Source organism: Saccopteryx bilineata, chromosome 8 (genome assembly GCF_036850765.1).
Source record: "Saccopteryx bilineata isolate mSacBil1 chromosome 8, mSacBil1_pri_phased_curated, whole genome shotgun sequence".
Classification (NCBI taxonomy): domain Eukaryota; kingdom Metazoa; phylum Chordata; class Mammalia; order Chiroptera; family Emballonuridae; genus Saccopteryx; species Saccopteryx bilineata.
The window spans coordinates 38,161,343-38,179,780 of record NC_089497.1 but is presented as its reverse complement, the minus strand read 5'-3'; the positions used below and the strand labels follow the sequence as shown (position 1 = coordinate 38,179,780).

The 18,438-nt window shown below is 36.3% G+C and overlaps 1 protein-coding gene across 1 annotated transcript; it reads right to left on the bottom strand.

Annotated features, from left to right (window-relative positions):
• Positions 1–537: 537 nt before the first annotated feature.
• On the bottom strand, positions 538–16,833 carry C8H3orf85 (chromosome 8 C3orf85 homolog). The gene is made up of 3 exons (XM_066241205.1): positions 16,648–16,833; positions 2,706–2,839; positions 538–912 (listed from the first exon to the last, which is right to left on the bottom strand). Exons 1-3 carry the CDS (start codon positions 16,694–16,696, stop codon positions 823–825), a joined length of 273 nt encoding a protein of 90 aa, XP_066097302.1. The 5' UTR covers positions 16,697–16,833; the 3' UTR covers positions 538–822.
• Positions 16,834–18,438: the final 1,605 nt, after the last annotated feature.

The following is an 18,438-nucleotide window of genomic DNA, read 5'->3' as shown; positions in this document are numbered from 1 at the left end:
TGACCAGATATATGGTCAAACGTTATTCTGGATGTTTCTGTCAGGATGTTTTTGGATTAAAAAACATTAAAAGTAGTGGGCTTTGAGTAAAGCAAATTGCCCTCCATGATATGGTTGGGCCTCATCCAATCAGCTGAAGTTTGGCATAGAAAAAGTAGACTAACTTTCCCTGAGGAGGAGGGGATTCTACCAGCACATGGCCTTAGAAATTGAATTGCAACATTGACTTTTTTCTGGAATCTTTAGCCTGCTGGCCTTTGGACTTGAAATGCAATTTTGGATCGCTGGTCTTCAACCTGCCAACCAACGCTGCAGTTTTTGGACCTGCCAGCCTCCTTAACTGTATGAGCCACTTCCTCAAAATAAATCTATTTATATATATATATATATATATATATATATATATATATATATATATATATGAGAAAAGAGGAGAAAATGAACTACATTTGAGAAATCCCTCTTCCTTGAGTTAAAAAGTAAACTCAAAAGGCAATAGAAAAAAAAAAAAAAGGCAATAGAAAGGCAACATCTATGAACAGAGAGTTTTAATGATATTGTTTTTTTAAAAAAAACATTCTTTTTCTATAAAAGCTTTTTTTGGTAAACATAATTATTACAGTCTTTTACATATCAGTTCTCATTTTATCTACCATTTACAGGGAACTTCTAATTCTAGGTCACTAAATGAATTATCATATTTACTTTGTTCAACATCTGTATGAGTCAGACATAATAAATAATCTAGTAAATGACAGACATTTGCCTTCAGCTCCCCAAAACCCGTGGTTTTGGTGTTCTGGTTTAACCAGCAAAGCACATTTACTGGGCAGCAGACATGTCAGAGGTAAAGGTATTCACATTCAGATAATACTGTGCTGTTGTTTTCAAAGAAGTCCATGTTTCACGAGCCTGTAATAAAAGGAAACACAAGTAATGATCTCAGAGTGTGTAGAACACTCATATCAATTATTATGATTATCATACAGATATTTCCTACAAGACTGAGAGAAATACAATGGAAGAATAAGTCCAGTTAATGTTTGATTTTCACACTTTTAGTAACCTGTTTACTTCACTGCTGAAATGTTTTGCAGTATTCACGGGACCACAGCATGAACCAATGTGGTCTTAGAGTCTTACATTATAGTAGCTGTCAGGTGATCGTAGCACTAATCTACAATTATAGTCAGGAGTGTAATTGAAAATTTAATAGTCCATAAAGAAGACAAAGTCTTCCAGTCTATGTAATTCTTTAATTTGCCAAATAAACACAGTCTTGTTTTAATACCTCTAAGTTATATCTGTTGGGTAAAAACAAGCGTAAAACAAGATACATTATTCAAGCTGGTGGTTCCCACCAGCAAATGCTATGCAGAATCAAGCTGATCCTGCTAGACCAGTTAAAACCCAACTATGTGGAGTAAGGATAGGACACAGGAATATAAGAAAATTCAAATATTTTTTAAGGAAATTTAATTTTTTAAATTATTTGATACAATCCTTATACTTGGTAATAGTGAGAGCCTAAAACACATGGGGGGAAAAAGAATGAATCAATGAAGAAATTAATTAATTGTTACACATCTTTGTTTTCTGATTTGCTGAATTGTAAGAGGGAAGTCATGACTTATGGAAATCCTTAGATAATTTAACAATTTCATTTGGCCTGGAGTTTCAAAGCGTTCTTCCATTAAAAAGATGAAATAAACTGGTGAATGCATTTGATCAGGCAGTGGCACATTGAACTGGGATGTGGAGGATCCAGGTTCGAGACCCCAAGGTCACCAGTTTGAGCGCGGGCTCATCTGGTTTGAGCAAAGCTCACCAGCTTGAACCCAAGGTCTCTGGCTTAAGCAAGCGGTCACTCAGTCTGCAATAGCCCCCCCTCCCCCGTCCCAGTCAAAACACATATGAGAGAGTAATCAATGAACAACTAAGGTGCTGCAACAAAGAATTGATGCCTCTTATCTCTCTCCCTTCCTGTCTGTCTGTCCCTCTTTCCATCTTTCCCTGTCTCTGTCACAAACAAAACAAAACAAATCAAAACAAAACAAAAAAAACAAACAAAAGAAACTGGTGAATGCAAGTTTCTTCTTTATTTCTCTTGGAGTGAGAATACAAATGAATAAGAACATGAACAAAAGATAAGCAAATGAAATGATATTAAAGACTTGGATAATTATCACAGAAGGAAATTAGCTACTGAACAACTGAGAGGGAACTAAAATGTGATCACGATCCATCCATCAACCTACCCAAATGTAGTAATTTATTGAGTCTTGATTACATAACAGTCATTTTAGTAGCTCCTGAGAATAAATAGTTTGATGTATAAGACATGCACTTTACCTCTGTAGCATAGGTGAGGAGGTAGGGTGCATGAAACAAATAATTCCAGTGTGACATTTTGTGAGTTATTCACACATGAGCAGCATGCAAAGAGGAAGAAGAAGGAAGGATGGATGCTTCCCAGGAAAGCAGGAAAAAGCTTCAGAAAGGAGGGAACATTTAATCCTGGTCTTGAAGGAGGATGTGGAGTTTACCAGACAAAAGGGATTTAATGGAGAGGAAAGCGCAGATATAGCTCAAGAGAGATGGAGAGGAAAAATCAGGGCTAAGCTGAAGCTGTGTTAACATCAGTTGATATGATACTTATTTAAAAAGGTAGATGTTGATGGGCCATTTGTTTCTAATGTAAATACCTGATCAGCCAGTGTGTTTCCCCACATATTTGGACTGTGATCTGGGTCCCAGTAATCCTGTAAATATATGTGTCTTTTGAGATGTAGAAACTGGTTTGCTGGGTCTTCCAACAAAAACGGTGCTCCCAACACTCCTGTAATTCAGAGTTCAAGAGCACAACATCTTTTAGGGCAATGGTTTATATCTCAATGTTTCCTCTAAAAGAGACACAGCTATCTATAATCTTTGGGAGAATGGGCGCCTGAGAAGGAAACCCTGGAAAAGCTATGCCTTGAGGGAGATGGCTGCTCCTTAGCTCTTTGCCACAGTTGTACTGTCTGTGAATTGTATGGGTACAGCGTGAGAGCTGGTGTCTGGTGGATGGAGATTTCAGAGCTTCTGTACATGCATGGGAGGTCACAGACCTAGACTCTAATTCCAGCTCTACCACTTCTTCAGGCAAGTTATTAAATTTCTCTGAGCTCTAGTTTTCGTGTATGTAAAGAGGTATAATAATAACACAGTAACAAAATAACATTGGATTATTGCAAGGATTGAATAAATTAATTGATATAAATCAACTGCCTCACACCTGGAAGTCAACAATCTTATTCTTGCTTTCCTAGCCTTCTGAAATAGAACATTATCTTTCAGTTTAAAGTCGATTGCAAAAAAATAAAAATAAAAATAAAAATAAAGTCGATTGTTCCCAAATCTGGCTCTGTAGTTAAAATTGTTACTATTGAGAGAGCTATCATTAAATCAACAGGCTTGTATTTTGTATCTCTTTCCCACTTTAGGATTAAGAAAAAATAAGATGGTAATTCTTTAAGACCAGATTTCTTTTTTTAAGATCTTAAAATCTTAACAGTCTATGTAGTCCTTTTGTTCTTAAATAAAACACAATCATGTTCAGAGTTGTAACTTGAATCAATATAAAAGAAAGCACACTCTTGACCTACATATTATAATACAATCTGTTTATTGCAGTGATAAAAAAGTATCTATTACAAATCTAATTGTTAGCAATGTTATGTTAGGCACTCTGCACCTTCAGCAGTAACAGACCACTGTATGGATCAGGGCACAGTGAGCTATGAGCTATGAAACTTCTCCTCTGTAGGAGAGGGAAAGAAAGAATCTAAGGTACAAGGCAAAACAAGGCAACGCACGATTTGACTGTGCTAAGGGACTTTTGAAGAAGGTTGTATTATTGGGCACTAGGACACAAGCAGTCATTTTCATGGTCAGGAAATTGCTTAACTTATTCCTTGAAGAAAAGATTAAATTAGCATGATGGAAGAAGAAGCAAGACTTTTAATTTTAAGCTGTTGGAATGATGAGAGCAAAAGTCATTAGGAATATACAAGACTAATGTCTGAAAACAAGTACATGTACAAATATTAATAATATTAGCTAACATTTATTGAGCATGGTGCTAAATATGTTACCTGAATTACCTTATTTAATATTCACAACAAACTTAAGAAGTAGCACTTTTAATCATTTTATTTTGCAGACATGGAAACTGAGTCACAGGAAAGTTAAAAAATACGTTCAAGGCCACACAGCTAGTAAAAAGGGGAGATAAAATTCTCCCTTCAGAACCATCGGAATATATTATGACTGTGAGACAGATAGAGTAATAATAATAATAATAAAATTATTGTGCATTTATAGACAAAGAAAGAAACAATCATTACTTACACATTCTCTATGATTTCATGTTTTTTCAAGCTTTGGTCTTGAGCAGGGTTCTAGCTATCAACTCTCTTCTTTCTAGTTTAATTTGTCAATCTTCTAGTTCCAAATGAGTGCCTATTAAAAATGACAGCCTCTCCAGGTATTATATATACATCAACGAGGCTGCCTTTGGGTGATGCAAAACACTGTACTATTACCAATGGAGGATCAAAAAAAAAATGACTCAGACATAGTCTACAATTATAAAAAGTTAGCAATTTTATTTATTCAATGATTTAAAAATAAAAGACAAAAGTCAGCCTCAGAAGATACTGGTACCAGATGCCAGAAATAAAACTGGCCGGTTGCTAACTAATCTAATAAAATATGATCAAACCAGAATGGTGGTGGAAACCTTTCTCTAAGATTGTCTCTGAAGATCACTGCCTCCTGGTGTTCATATTCTGGGTAGTCACCTCTCTCACTTTTTAGGGCTGACCAGTGTAGCCATAACACACTGGATATCTGTGTGTGGTTTCTGTGGCTAAGACTTAACACATATTACAGCTTCTGCTTTGTCCCTCCCTTGGATCCTTAAGGGAAGTCAGCCTCTATTTTTTGAGGACACTCAAGTGGCTCTGAGGAAAAGGCCCACATGTCAAGGAACTAAAAGCCTTTCCACCAACAGCCTTGTAAGCAAGGCCCTGGGGACCTGATGTTTTAGTCCAGTCAAGTCATCAGATGACTACAGCCCCTATTAACCTCTTTAACAGCAACCTCATGGGAGACCTTAAATCAGAATCATCAGCCTATGCCACTCCCAAATTCCTGACCTTGAAAACTGAAACCATAAATGTTTATTGTTTGAAACTGCTAAAGTTTGAGGAAATTAGTTATGCCATAGCAGATAACTAATACAATGCATTATAAGCGCCTATACTAACGTCAAGGAAACTGCTAATCACCAGAGTTGAGACTAGAATGAAGCAAGTGAGGTCACTAGGGTATAAAATATAAGAAAGAACTCACTCTCGGGGTTATATATACAAATTTTGGGCTATAAGACTGCCACTTGCCTCACCCTAGTTCCTACTCTGACAATCATCACTGCATGGAAAGAGAAAGAAACACACAAACAAATAAAAAAAACCTTGCCTCTAAGAAACTCACATTATATTCAGAGTTTATAAATAATTATAAAAATACATATTGTGACTAGACCATCCAAGGGGAAAAAGATTAATTTGAATATTGGCATGGAAGCCTAACAGTGAAATTAGTTTTAGGTTGAGCATCAAAGAATATGTAAAGTTTCTATAGATAAGAGGAAAGAGTGGCAGCAAAGAGCATGTATTCCAGGCTGAAGGAGTTGAAAGAGCCCAGCAACATAGGAGCAACGTAGAATTCAGGTTCAATGACCCTCACTTTGCCCATGTGATTGAAAGGTATTTTGTGGTATAGATGTGTCAAAGATAATGTTGGATAGATAATCTGGAGCTCAATTCTGAAGGATTGTTACTGTCATGCCAAGGACTTTGGACTTTATTCTGTAAATGATAATCATTTCTGTTCTAGAAAATGATAAGACTAGATTTACTTTAATATTTTTGTTTTGGCCCTGGACAGGTGCCCCAGGGGATAGAGTATCATCCTGGCTCACAGAAGTACTGGGTTTGATCCCTGGTCAGGGTACAGATGAAAGGCAACCAATGAGTACACAACTAAATGGAGCAACTAAGTGGAACAGCGAGTTGATGCTTCTCTCTCTCTCTCTCTCTCTCTCTCTCTCAAATCAATGGGAATTTCTTTTTAAAGTTTTTGTTTTATTGTCATAAACTGTACATAAAATAAAACATGCCATTTTAACCATTTTTAAGTATACAACTCAGTGGTGTCAAAAACATTCACAATGTTGTGCAGCCATCACCACTATCTCTAGAACTTTTTCATGATCTCAGATAGAAACCCTGCATGCTTTAAACAAACTACCTTTCACTATCTGTCTCTATGAGTTTGCTTATTCTAGGTACTTATATAAGAGCAATCATGTGATATTTGTCCTGTGTCTGATTTATTTCACTTGGTCTAATATCTTGAAGTTTTATCCATGTTGTAGCATATGTCAGCATTTCATTCCTTTTCAAGGCTAAATAACAAATATTTTATATGCACATGCAATGGTTGGATTCAAATAATTTAACAACCAGTTCTCTGCACTAATGACTATTTTAAGTATAAAAATATATATATACCAAAAGGTAGTTTATTATTTTATGCATTTAATACTTAAATAAGAACAATAAAAAGGTACACAAAACTAGATCATAAGTTTTAAAATATTAATGAAAAAATATTAAATAACACCTCACAAAAACAATAAAACTGTTACTTAAGATATTTTCATACTATTTCTTGATTGGTGTCCTCAGTTGCAATTTTTTTCACCTGTGGAAGGAATAAACATTACTACACGAACATAGCGTACGCTGTTGCACAGATGAACATTAAAAAAAGAGTGAAGAATGAAAATTTATGATTTCAATATCAGGTGGCTGCCCAGGTGTCCACCTTAGACGGAACCCTAATGACAAGTGCCATTTTAACAACCAGTTTGCTGAACTCAACAAAAAATTAGGTATCAGTACTGCTGAACCGGTGCAAACAGGCTGAATCCCACCACTCTGAACATGCCAGCATTTTGTTTAATCATTCTTAGATTTACTTTTAAAAACTCCTTTGTCAGTGGTACGGAAGACAGATGGAAAAGAGAAGAGAGTTAGAGAAACCAAGTCAGAGGCTCTTCGAATAGTCCAGATGAGAGATTAATAGGGTCTGAATTAGGTAAATGGCAGAGGGATGGGAAGACAGGATAGATTTGGAGAGAATAGGGAACTCTCATTCATTTGGGCTGATAAGTATGGATGGACCAACATTAAAGTTTGGTTTTAGCTGAAATGTGTTAATAGGTGACTTTTCAGATTTCTATTCATTCTTTTGGGCAAAAAAAAAAAGTGTTATGCAATGTTACATGTTTAATGTGTACTTATTCTGTTTTTATTTTATTTTTTTTAAGATTTTATTTACTGATTTTACAGAGGGCAGGAAAGCAAAAAGTATCAACTCATAGTTGCTTCACATTAGCTGTTCATTGATTGTCATTGTGCCTTGACCGGGCAAGCCCAAGATTTTGAACCGGCAAACTCAGCGTTCCAGGTTCTCACTTTATCTATTGTGCCACTACAGGCTAGGTTATTCTTTTTTATAAGTTTTTTTTTAAAAGAAAAGGAATGGCTAAGTAAATTAAATCTGATGTCACCAATATATAATAAATATTTCTAAATAAATTATGCTTAAGATATAATTTACAGCTAAAACAAATGCAGTAATTCTAAAGATAATGTTATTTGGAATCATCAACAAATAAGAAAACCAGCATTCTGGACTGTCATTATCCTGGAGCATTGTACAATCACTAAGAAGAACATTGCTACTACACCTGACTGGGTGGTGGGGCAGTGGATAGAACGTCGACCTGGGATGCTGAGGACCCAGATTCAAAACCCTGAAGTCACTGGCTTGAGCAAGGAGTCACTGGCTCAGCTAGCCCCCCCAGTCAAGGAACGTATGAGAAGCAAGGAAAATGCCACAACTACAAGTTGATGTTTCTCATTTCTCTACCTTTCTGTCTGTCCCTCTCTCTTTTTCAAAAACAAACAAACAAACAGAAAACAACGAAAGACATTGTTATTACATAAATCTTGGTTGAATAGTATCCTTTAAAATATAAGTACTAGCTATTTAAGCTCTAATAATTCTGCCTTTTGTAAATCTTTTGGTTCTTTTTTTTTTTTTTTCTCATGGAAAATGTTTCACTCATATAATCTCCTCTGGCTCCAGTCTACCCCCAGAGCAAAGCTGTTACCTCAGCACCATGTGACCAACAGGCATCCGATAAATATTAATTGGTGGTGATAATAACATCACCCAGGAGAGAGACAGGAAGTAGTATTTATTATCCTACTTTAGAAATGAGAAAATTGACACATGGAGATTAAATGACTCCCTCAAGGTCACATAGTAAGTCAATGGCAGGACTGGAAATAAAATGTAAGTACTATAGAAGGGCATGCTATTATCCTCTCTGCTTGAGAAGTTTCTCCTCCCTTTTTCATTCTGCCTGATCATCCTTGAAAGTTAGTGAGAGCAAACTCAGAGTTTTGTGTTTGTAAGCCTCTATAATACTGCTGGGGTTTGAAAACTGAACCCTGAGTTGTATTACCTTGTGGGTTATTAAGTAGGTGGGTTTTTTAAATGTAGACAATGTGAGTCAGGTTAATACCTTTTTAAAACTTTATAATCATAAGCTATAAAAGTATTTTTTCTCTTCCTTTCCATCTCCCTACATATCTTCTTTTTTAAATCCTACATCATAGTAAGTTTTTAATAAGATCTACCAAGTTTAGTACTACTATCAAAATCATTATAGAATATCCTCTGCAGAAAATTATGTACAGTAAAAATAAGGCAGACACTTCAGAGTATGGAGATATTCAAAATTACAGCTCTTTCTACACAAGCTAAGAAAGATCAGAGATTCAAAGTCTTATCCTGACCCTGGCAGTGAATAGTCACTTTTTATTCCTACACCTCCATTTTCTGCTCTGTAAGATGAGGCTCCATCATAGGATCTTTAAGGTCTCTTCCAGCTCTAATATTTTTAACTGTAATGTATGCATAACAAATAGGTCATTAGTGAAAATGTCTTTCTCTGTGTGATATTATGCAATCGGAAACATATAGCATATGCTAAGTGGGCAGAGCTCCTACTACCACCAAGGAATTTACATACTGAGAAATTCAGCCCTGCAACAAACAGAAGTGAAAGAAAAGTCAAAACAGAGCTAGCCAGTAATTAAAGCAAAACAAATAAGAGTGTATTAACATTACACACAAAGAGAAGAGTGCTTATCATAGGCTCATGAGCAGTATTGGAGTAAAGGGAGCTATATAATCAGAAGTGGAGAGACTTCCTGTATTGCCATCACCCAAGAAAATTTGAAAAAGAGACTCTAAATTGGAAAGTAGAAAAATGATTGAATAGTCTATACACTAGGCACTTGTGGTAGGAACCTATACACTGAAAAGATCAATACGAACTAATGTGAAACATAAGATACAGAATGAAAAGACAGCGTCTGATGGCAGATTCCTGTTTTCCTCCTACAGAGGGAGCTCATTTAAAATAATCTCAGGCCTCTCTTTACCCTTTTGTGTACTCTGCCCCTTGGAAGGAGAAGTGCCTCATTTAATTGGTAAATCCAAGAGGCATAACTTGGCGTGTCCAGTATGATCTTCCTTTTTCCCCTGGAGAGTGAGCTGCCCTTAAGGGTACACTTTCTGTTCTGGTTCTGCAACCTGCTATTGGATATGAAATTTGCCAAATTGTGGGTTCACTAATGAGGCCTTTTATGTACTTATAGCACATTCCATCTTCCATTAGGCCTTTCTCAGTAATAAAGAAAATGGATTGCCTTCCATAATCATCTTTGTTTTACTTCTCAAACTGATCCAAACCAAAACAAAGAATGGGAGTGTTATGTGTTGGAAGGTGGCTCAGACAACCTAGTAGGGCTGTTTTCTAAGACCCTCACTAAGAAACAGACAAAAAAAAAAATAGAGCACAGACCCGGGCACTTTACCTAGCAGAAGCTTGTCATCCTTGGAAAGCCATGTTTGTGAATTTCTTCTCTCTTGTAATTTCAATGTTTGTGAAGTAATTAGGTTGGAATTCAGTTGGGGCCTAAGACACAAAATATCTACCAAGTTCATAGGACAGGCCTACAGTAGCTCTTTCCCGTAGGGGCCGGTGGTTCTGATATTTGTAATGTTACATGACAGTTGGTACTGGAAATGGATAATAAGCACTATAGTCCTGTTACAAGTTTAAAAAAACACTTAGTAATGGGATACTGAAAGTGAAGCACTTAGCATTCAGTCTAAGCAACAAGAGAATAACATTTATTATTTATTATTTTTATTGGATTGACTCTCAGTCCTTGCCCTTAAATTATTTATGTCTTTAAAAAAAAAGATGAAACAAGTACCCAGACAATTATGTATGAATATAAATTAAATATTTAAAGTATTAATGGTCACTAAGAATTATATACAAAAGAGGATGGGGGAAGGCTATACAAACATCTTGGTAATATGGTAACCTTTTAGGATCTTTATAAATGTAGGAAAAACTATAATTTTGTGAGAGATCAATATACTCACATTTAGGTTTATATTTTTAATTTTTTTATGTTCATATTTTTTAGATTTAAATACATATTTTATTCTTTGTGGTAAGTAAATAATTTTCTCCACAAATAAGAAAAGAGTTAAATTTTTTTCTTCCCACTCTGCACTTTAGTCACTGACAAAAAATTCATGGTCAAAGATAAAAGAGTTGGGTTTAATAGAATAGATTATCTCATTTTGCTATAAATCAGATAAAAATTAGTGAGAGAGAGAGAATCAAAGGTAAGAAATTGGTTTAGAAAGGAAAAACGTGCAAAAGAAAAAGAGAAAAGGAGAAGAGGGAAATCAAAACCAGAAATCAAAGGAAGGAGAGAAAAAAGAAAAGAGGCTGCAAAATGGAAGATGCCACGTGAAGAAGGGACAGTATGAAAGAGAGAGGGCAAAGGCGTTTGATAGACATGACTGGGAAAAAGAAAGTGGCACTTAACTGTGGGACCGGCTCTCAAATCCTCAGCACCACGTTAAACTACCTGTTAATAAAATGCTTTGTAACTGAACTTTTAACTCAGGAACTTCAACTTTATTGACATTATAACTGCTGATGTGTTGAGTACTTTGAAATGTAAACAAAAACTGGTGTCACTTGCGTTCCATTCCAACCTGTTTTAACTTGCTCTCGGTACACATTACTGCCAGGTTCACGCTCAGTCTCATGGCCAAGTGATTCCCTGGGATATATTTGGAGCAGACAGATATTTTATTGGTTTTTAATCTTGTTGATGGAGAAATTTGTAACTCATGAAAGGCAGCATTTTACATGATCCAATAGTGACCCCTTCTGGGTCACTCCCTATGTGTGTTGATGGGATTCCCAACTCTAATGCTATGACAAATGACATTACAGCGGTAGGAAAATAGTTCTACACTCAGCATGCTCAGTGAATTTAGTCACAGGCAATGACATTTTTTGTCCAACCAAGTTATTTCCCGGGATATTCTCACTACCCACTTTTTTCAGTGTATCCATCAACCTCAAACCAAAGTGAGCAGGTAAAATTAAGAACAATATCTCAGAAAAAAAACCAAAAATGCATCAGGGAATAAAAACTCCCCAAGAAACTGGAGAGCTGAAGGCCCAACTGAAAAGGGCATTCCTTCCACAGAAGATGGCAAAAAGGGCGGGACTGGTGCTGCTGATGGGGCAGTGGGGAAGAAAATGTGAGCTTAACAACTTTTATCAAAAAAAAAAACAAAACCATCCTGACCAGGCGGTGGTACAGTGGATAGAGTGTCAGACTGAGACGCAGAGGACCCAAGTTCAAAACCCCGAGGTCGCCAGCTTAAGCTTGGGCTCATCTCGTTTGAGCAGGGGCTCACCAGCTTGAGAGTGGGGTTGCTGACTTAAGTGTGGGATCATAGATATGACCCCATGGTCCCTGGCTTGAGCCCAAAGGTTGCTGGCTTGAAGCCCAAGGTCGTTGGCTTGAAGCCCAAGGTCACTGGCTCCTCCCAAGATCGCTGGCTCTGTTGCAGCCCCCCCCCCCATCAAGGCACTATGAGAAAGCAATTAATGAACTAAGGTGCCACAACAAAGAATTGATGCTTCTCATCTTTCTCCCTTCCTGTCTGTCTGTCCCTATCTGTCCCTCTCTCTGTCTCTTTCACACACACACAAAAAATAAATAAATAAAATAAAATAAACCCAAACAAACAAACTTCAAGGCAAAGTACCCTTGGTTAGTAACTGTGGACTGAAAAGAGTTGGAACTATGCTAAGAACAGGCCAAAGGGAGTTTTATTATTTCTGTATGTAAAACCAGAATAAAGAGGAACAAATATATATCCCACATAGGTGGAATATAAAACTGAGACACATGGACATAAATAAAAGTGACATGGTTACCTGAGGGAGAGGGTGGGGGGAGGGAAAAAAGAGGAACAAATATGCAGTGATGGAAACTGATTTGACTTTGGGGGTGGGCATGCAGCATGGTCAGTAGCTGAAAGGCTGCTTACTTGTACTTTATGGATAATTCTGATCATAGGTCAACAATAAGGGCACGACCTCCTCCCCAACTGTTTCATATATGAGTCAACCCGAAGGATTAGTTTGCTTACTCAGTGACTCACTTTCCAAATATGAGTATTTTCCATATTACTTCTTTATATTATATGGAGCTGTTTGATTTTAATAAGTGCCCTATTGTGGTGGAACATTGTTGAGTTTAGGCCTCCTTTTTACCTTCAGTCAACTAAGAACTGTCAGAGAAAGTCTTTGGTTATATCCTGGTTTGGCTCTATTTCCTCAGATGGAATCCATGTTCCCAAACTCCCCACCTTTCTTGTGGAAGCAATGGCGACAATACTGACTCCTACTTTTCCAGGGGGAGATCTTGCTGTGTGCTCTGCCGCTTCTCCTGTTTCTGGCTGTCCCATACATAGCGCTGTAGTGCCAGAGGGGACAGTTGGTAGAAAGAAGAGTTTTGTTCTCAGAAGGCCTGGATGTAGAATTTGGTTGTGAATCAGTGTGCACTAAGGATTAACTGTGTAGTATGGTCATTTATCTTGTCTAAGCCTCACCTTCCTTTTTGTATAATGCGAATCATAACACTTATTTGCAGAGTGATTCTGAGAGTTGAACTAAGGTAACATATAGACTGTCCCTGACACAAAATAAAGATTCAAAATGGTAATAATATGCGCTGTTTTATTATAGGAGAGAGTAATCCTTGACCTAAATACTAAAGAGAGAGTTTTTTTTTGTTTGGTTTTGTTTTATAATCAAATCATGACACTTGGATTTCTGATTCTCTGACCAAGGAATGATCTCCAATGTATAAAAGTTACTATTTTGAGAAAAATCAATAAAAGAATTTGGGGACTCTGCTCATAAATTCAATTACTTGAGTAAGGTTCTTTATCATTTTCCCCCTATTTACTTCAAGTTAAATTCTAGACAAAAGTAATTTGTTAGAAATTAATCTGTAACAGAAAAAATGTTTTTTTAAATAATAGAAACAAACATATTAAAAAAAATTCTTATGATACGCAGAAGGGCTTCAGGGAGGAATAGGTGAATAGGCTACATTCTTATATGAAAAAGGGTAGAGGGAGGAGAAGCAAAAAAAGTGGATTCAAGGTATGGTTTCCTTCTTTAGAACTGTATGATTTTGCCTGACCTGTGGTGGCACAGTGGATAAAGTGTCGACCTGGAAATGCTGAGGTCGCTGGTTCAAAACCCTGGGCTTGCCTGGTCAAGGCACATATGGGAGTTGATGCTTCCAGCTCCTCCCCACTTCTCTCTCTCTCTATCTGTCTCTTTACCTCTCTCTCTCCTCTCTAAAAATGAATAAATAAAAAAATAAATAAAATTAAAAAAAATAGAACCGTATGATTTAGAAAACATCGGTTAAACTAATTACTCATGTAATGACTGAATTTGGTTCAGTCATTTTAGCCTTTTCAGTCTAAAAGCAATAAAGGTTTCTTTCCTGCAATCAGAAGGACTAACCCAGCAGTGTCAATGGTCCTCTGTCCTTAGTTTCTGATCTCAACTTGTAATTTAATGAACTTCAATTACACAAATTCATTCATTCATTCAATCATTTATTAAGTGAAGTGAGTCAAAGCATTTGTCTTTGTAGGTAGATATATTTGCATCTCAGCTGGTGTTAAAGTTAATTCCAACTTGTTAAGAAAGGCCACAAGGCCCTGGCTGGTTGGCTCAGCGGTAGAGCGTCGGCGTGGCGTGCGGGGGACCCGGGTTCGATTCCCGGCCAGGGCACACAGGAGAAGCACCCATTTGCTTCTCCACCCCCCCCCATTCCTCTCTGTCTCTCTCTTCCCCTCCCGCAGCCAAGGCTCCATTGGAGCAAAGATGGCCCGGGCGCTGGGGATGGCTCCTTGGCCTCTGCTCCAGGCGCTAGAGTTGCTCTGGTCGCAGCAGAGCGATGACCGGGAAGGGCAGAGTATCGCCCCCTGGTGGGCAGAGCGTCGCCCCTGGTGGGCGTGCCGGGTGGATCCCCTCGGCGCATGCGGGAGTCTGTCTGACTGTCTCTCCCCGTTTCCAGCTTCAGAAAAAAAAAAAAAGAAAGGCCACAAAAATTGTTTTTGTATTACCAGATATTTTTGACCCTGCAGTGTTCGTAGGTGAATGTGTACCAGATGTGGTGATTTCTACTCTAAAGTCAACTGCATGGATCAGTACTCAAGGCAATGCTTTTATACTGATGGATTATAACCAGCCCATTACTTCAATTTGCTGTGTGCTCTTCAGCCATTCACTCAAACTGAGCCAGCCTCCCTTTTTTCATCTGGAGATATGTGTGATGATAATTGCTTTATAATAACTCGGCTAAGCATTTCTAAATAATTTATTTAAACATGTCCTAAATGCAAAATGCAATATTGGCGATTAAAACTATTAAAATTACCCAAAAATTTAGGAATAAAAAGCTAATTATGTATACACAAACATACATACACATATATATATGTATTTATATATACTCCCATATATACTTAGATCAGTAGTCTAGGTATAGTGTGCAATCAAATGTTATGCAGGTTGATTCAGCCACTATGGAAAGTAGTGTAAAGTTGCCTCAAAAAATTAAAAGTGGATCTACATTATGACCCAGTGTTTTCACTTCTGGGCATGTATCTGAAGAAATAAAACACTAGTTCAAAAGAATACATGCATCCTTATGTTCACTACAACATTATTTACAGTAGCTAACTTATGGAAGCAACCCTAGTGCCTATCAGTAGACAAGAAGATAAAAAAGTGGTGGTACATATATGCAATAGAATATTACTCAGCCATAAGAAAGAATGAGATCTCACTATTTGAGACAGCATGGATGGACCTAGAGGATATTAGTCTAAGTGAAATAAGCCAGAAAAATACCAATACCACTCATCTATGATATCTAAAGAGCAAAATAAATGAACAAATAAAATAGAAACAGACTCATAAATACAGAGAACAGACTGAAGGTTGCCAAAAGGGAGGAGGGGTTGTGGGACTGGGTTAAAAGATGAAAGGATTAAGAAGTACAAGTTGGTAGTTACAAAATAGTCATGGAGATGCAAAGTACAGGATACGGAATGTAGTCAGTGATATTGTAATAACCATGTTTGGTATCAGGTGGGTACTTGAAATGTCGAGGGGAATACTTTGTAAAGTATATGACTGTCTAACCACTATGTTGTAAACCTGAAACTAAAACAAAATAATATTAAATGTGAACTATAATTGAAAAATAAAATTTAAAAACAGATAAAGTAATGCAAAAGAGAAATACAATTTGCAAAAGTAATGTAGGTATAGATATATATTTATTTATTTGAATATGTGTGTGTGTGTGTGTGTGTGTGTGTACCTCAAGCACAGCACATAAATTTTTTGCATAAGTCTCAAGCTTATCTTACAAGTAGAAATTTATTCTGATTTAAGCATCTTTATGAGAAGTATTTATAAATTTTAGAGATTTAACTGTGAGAATAATTTAATTTATACCTTTGTGAATTTCTTCAGTTTTGGTTACAAGAAAGACAAATGACCTCTCAGTTCAGTTGAGATACAAGCCACTGAATTATTGGGCCAATTTGGCAGCAAATTATCTGATCTCTTGTGCCTCCCCTGATCTGCCTTTAAAACACCACTTGCCTGAACTACTTTTTGCCCTAAAGGCTAATGAATTCACATTCTCAAAGCACCTTGAGGTCTCCACCTAAGAGAATAAAGTAAGTATTACAGCTTCTAAAATTCATTTAAATTTCTTTTTTGCTCAAGGATACCTGAGCATTTCTTTGTTGGCAGCAGTTAAACAGACTTCTTAGCAACAGTAACATGTTAATATGTTAATACATAATTAGGAATAAATGATCACATACACACAATTAACACTAACATATTCAAAACCACAGCACAACCTATTTATTCATGTCTTTAAAAAGTTAAAAGGGGTTATCTGTCATCCTCGTAGTTATAAAAGACATGATAAAAAAAATTTTTAAAGAGGTTCTTACCTATAAGCAATGTTGAACACAGGGCCACTTGAAGCATTTTATAGGCCATGATCCTGCTTTAAAAAGAAGAGATTTATTTATTTTAATTTACACTAAGCAAAGCTTTAGGGGTACACTGGAACTTTCTAGGGGTATGAAGTATATCTGCAAGGTGTGAGAAGCAGAGACAAGTAAGAGAGGCCGTTGCTTGAGAGAGTTTTTTGTTTTGTTTTTTTTATAACTCCTGCCTTTTTACCTTTGGACTTTTGGATTGACATTTTACAAGCTGTCTTTATACGAGTCATGTATTTATTTACTAATTTTGTCATTCACACAGACTAATGTGATGTAAAAAAAAAAGGTAGAAAACTAGATCACTCATACATTGCTGGTGGGAATATAAAATGGTACAGTTACTTTGGAAAACATTTGGCAGTTTATTATACTCTGAGCATTCAATTACCATACAAACCAGATATTGTATTGTTGGGCATCTATTTCAAGAAAATGAAAATTTATATTCATACAAAAACCTGTATAAAAATGTTCATAGCAGCTTTATTAGTAATACAAAAACCCAGATGTCTTTCAACAGCTGAATGTTAAACAGATTGAGGACATCTGTCCTATAATAATATAATAGAAATTATATTATTTCTATTTTAGCGATAATAATATAATAGAAATTATCGATAGAACAACTCGAACAAATCTTAAGGGAATTATAAGTGACAGAAGCCAATCTCAAATGGTTACTTACCTGCATAAATTCATTTCTATAACCTTCTTGACATGACAAAATTTAGAAATAGAGAATATTTTGGTAGTTGTTAGGGATTAGGGATGGAAGTGGAGAGTTGGGTGTGGTTATAAAAGGGCAATATGAGGGACCCCTGTGGCGATAGAGCTGTTCTATATCTTGACTGTGATGGTGAATATGTGAACATAGACATGATAAAATTACTTAGAAATAAATACACATCTCTTTCTCTCTTTCATACTCTCTCCCACACACACACAAATGAGTACATATAAGACTGGGGTAATCTGAGTTAGTTTAGTAGATTATCTCAAGATTATATCAATATCAATATCCTGGTTGTGATATTACACTACACTACAGTTATGCAAAATGTTACCATGGGGGAAACTGGATGAAGAGCACACAAGGTCTCTCTGTGTAATTTCTTACAAATGTATGTGTCATTCCAGATATCTCAAATTTAACAAAGAAACGTTTAACTGCATGGTAAAATTTGTTTGTTTCAAACAAGAGAATATAATGACTAAAACCAGAACTTTCCTCATTTTGATTTTTGAAACAATTACCCTTTTTCAGTGCCACAATGAACAGTTAATTGAATGAATTTATCATCATATAGCTTATTCTTAACAGCAAACTATGCATCAGTTATTTCAGCCAATCTCAAGATTATACAATCTGTAACACATAGGTATAGAGACGTAGAAGTGATAGAAGACAACTTTCTTGTTGTCTATTTAAAATTTTTTTAATTGATTCTAGATAGAGAAAGAGAGGAGAGAGAAACATTGATTTGTTGTTCCACTTATTTATGCACTCATTGATTGATTCTGAAATGTTTCCTGACCGGGATTCAATCCTGCAACCTTTACATAGCTGAACAATGCCCTAACCAACTGACCTACTTGGCCAGGGTTATTGTTGTTTATTTTTGAATTCTAGAGAATGTTTAAAAACCCGTATCCACGTAGCTAGAAGTTATGTCTCTAATTACTGATAGGATGTTATCTAGAAATAAGCAAAGCACAGCAAAATCTTAGCAGTTTACC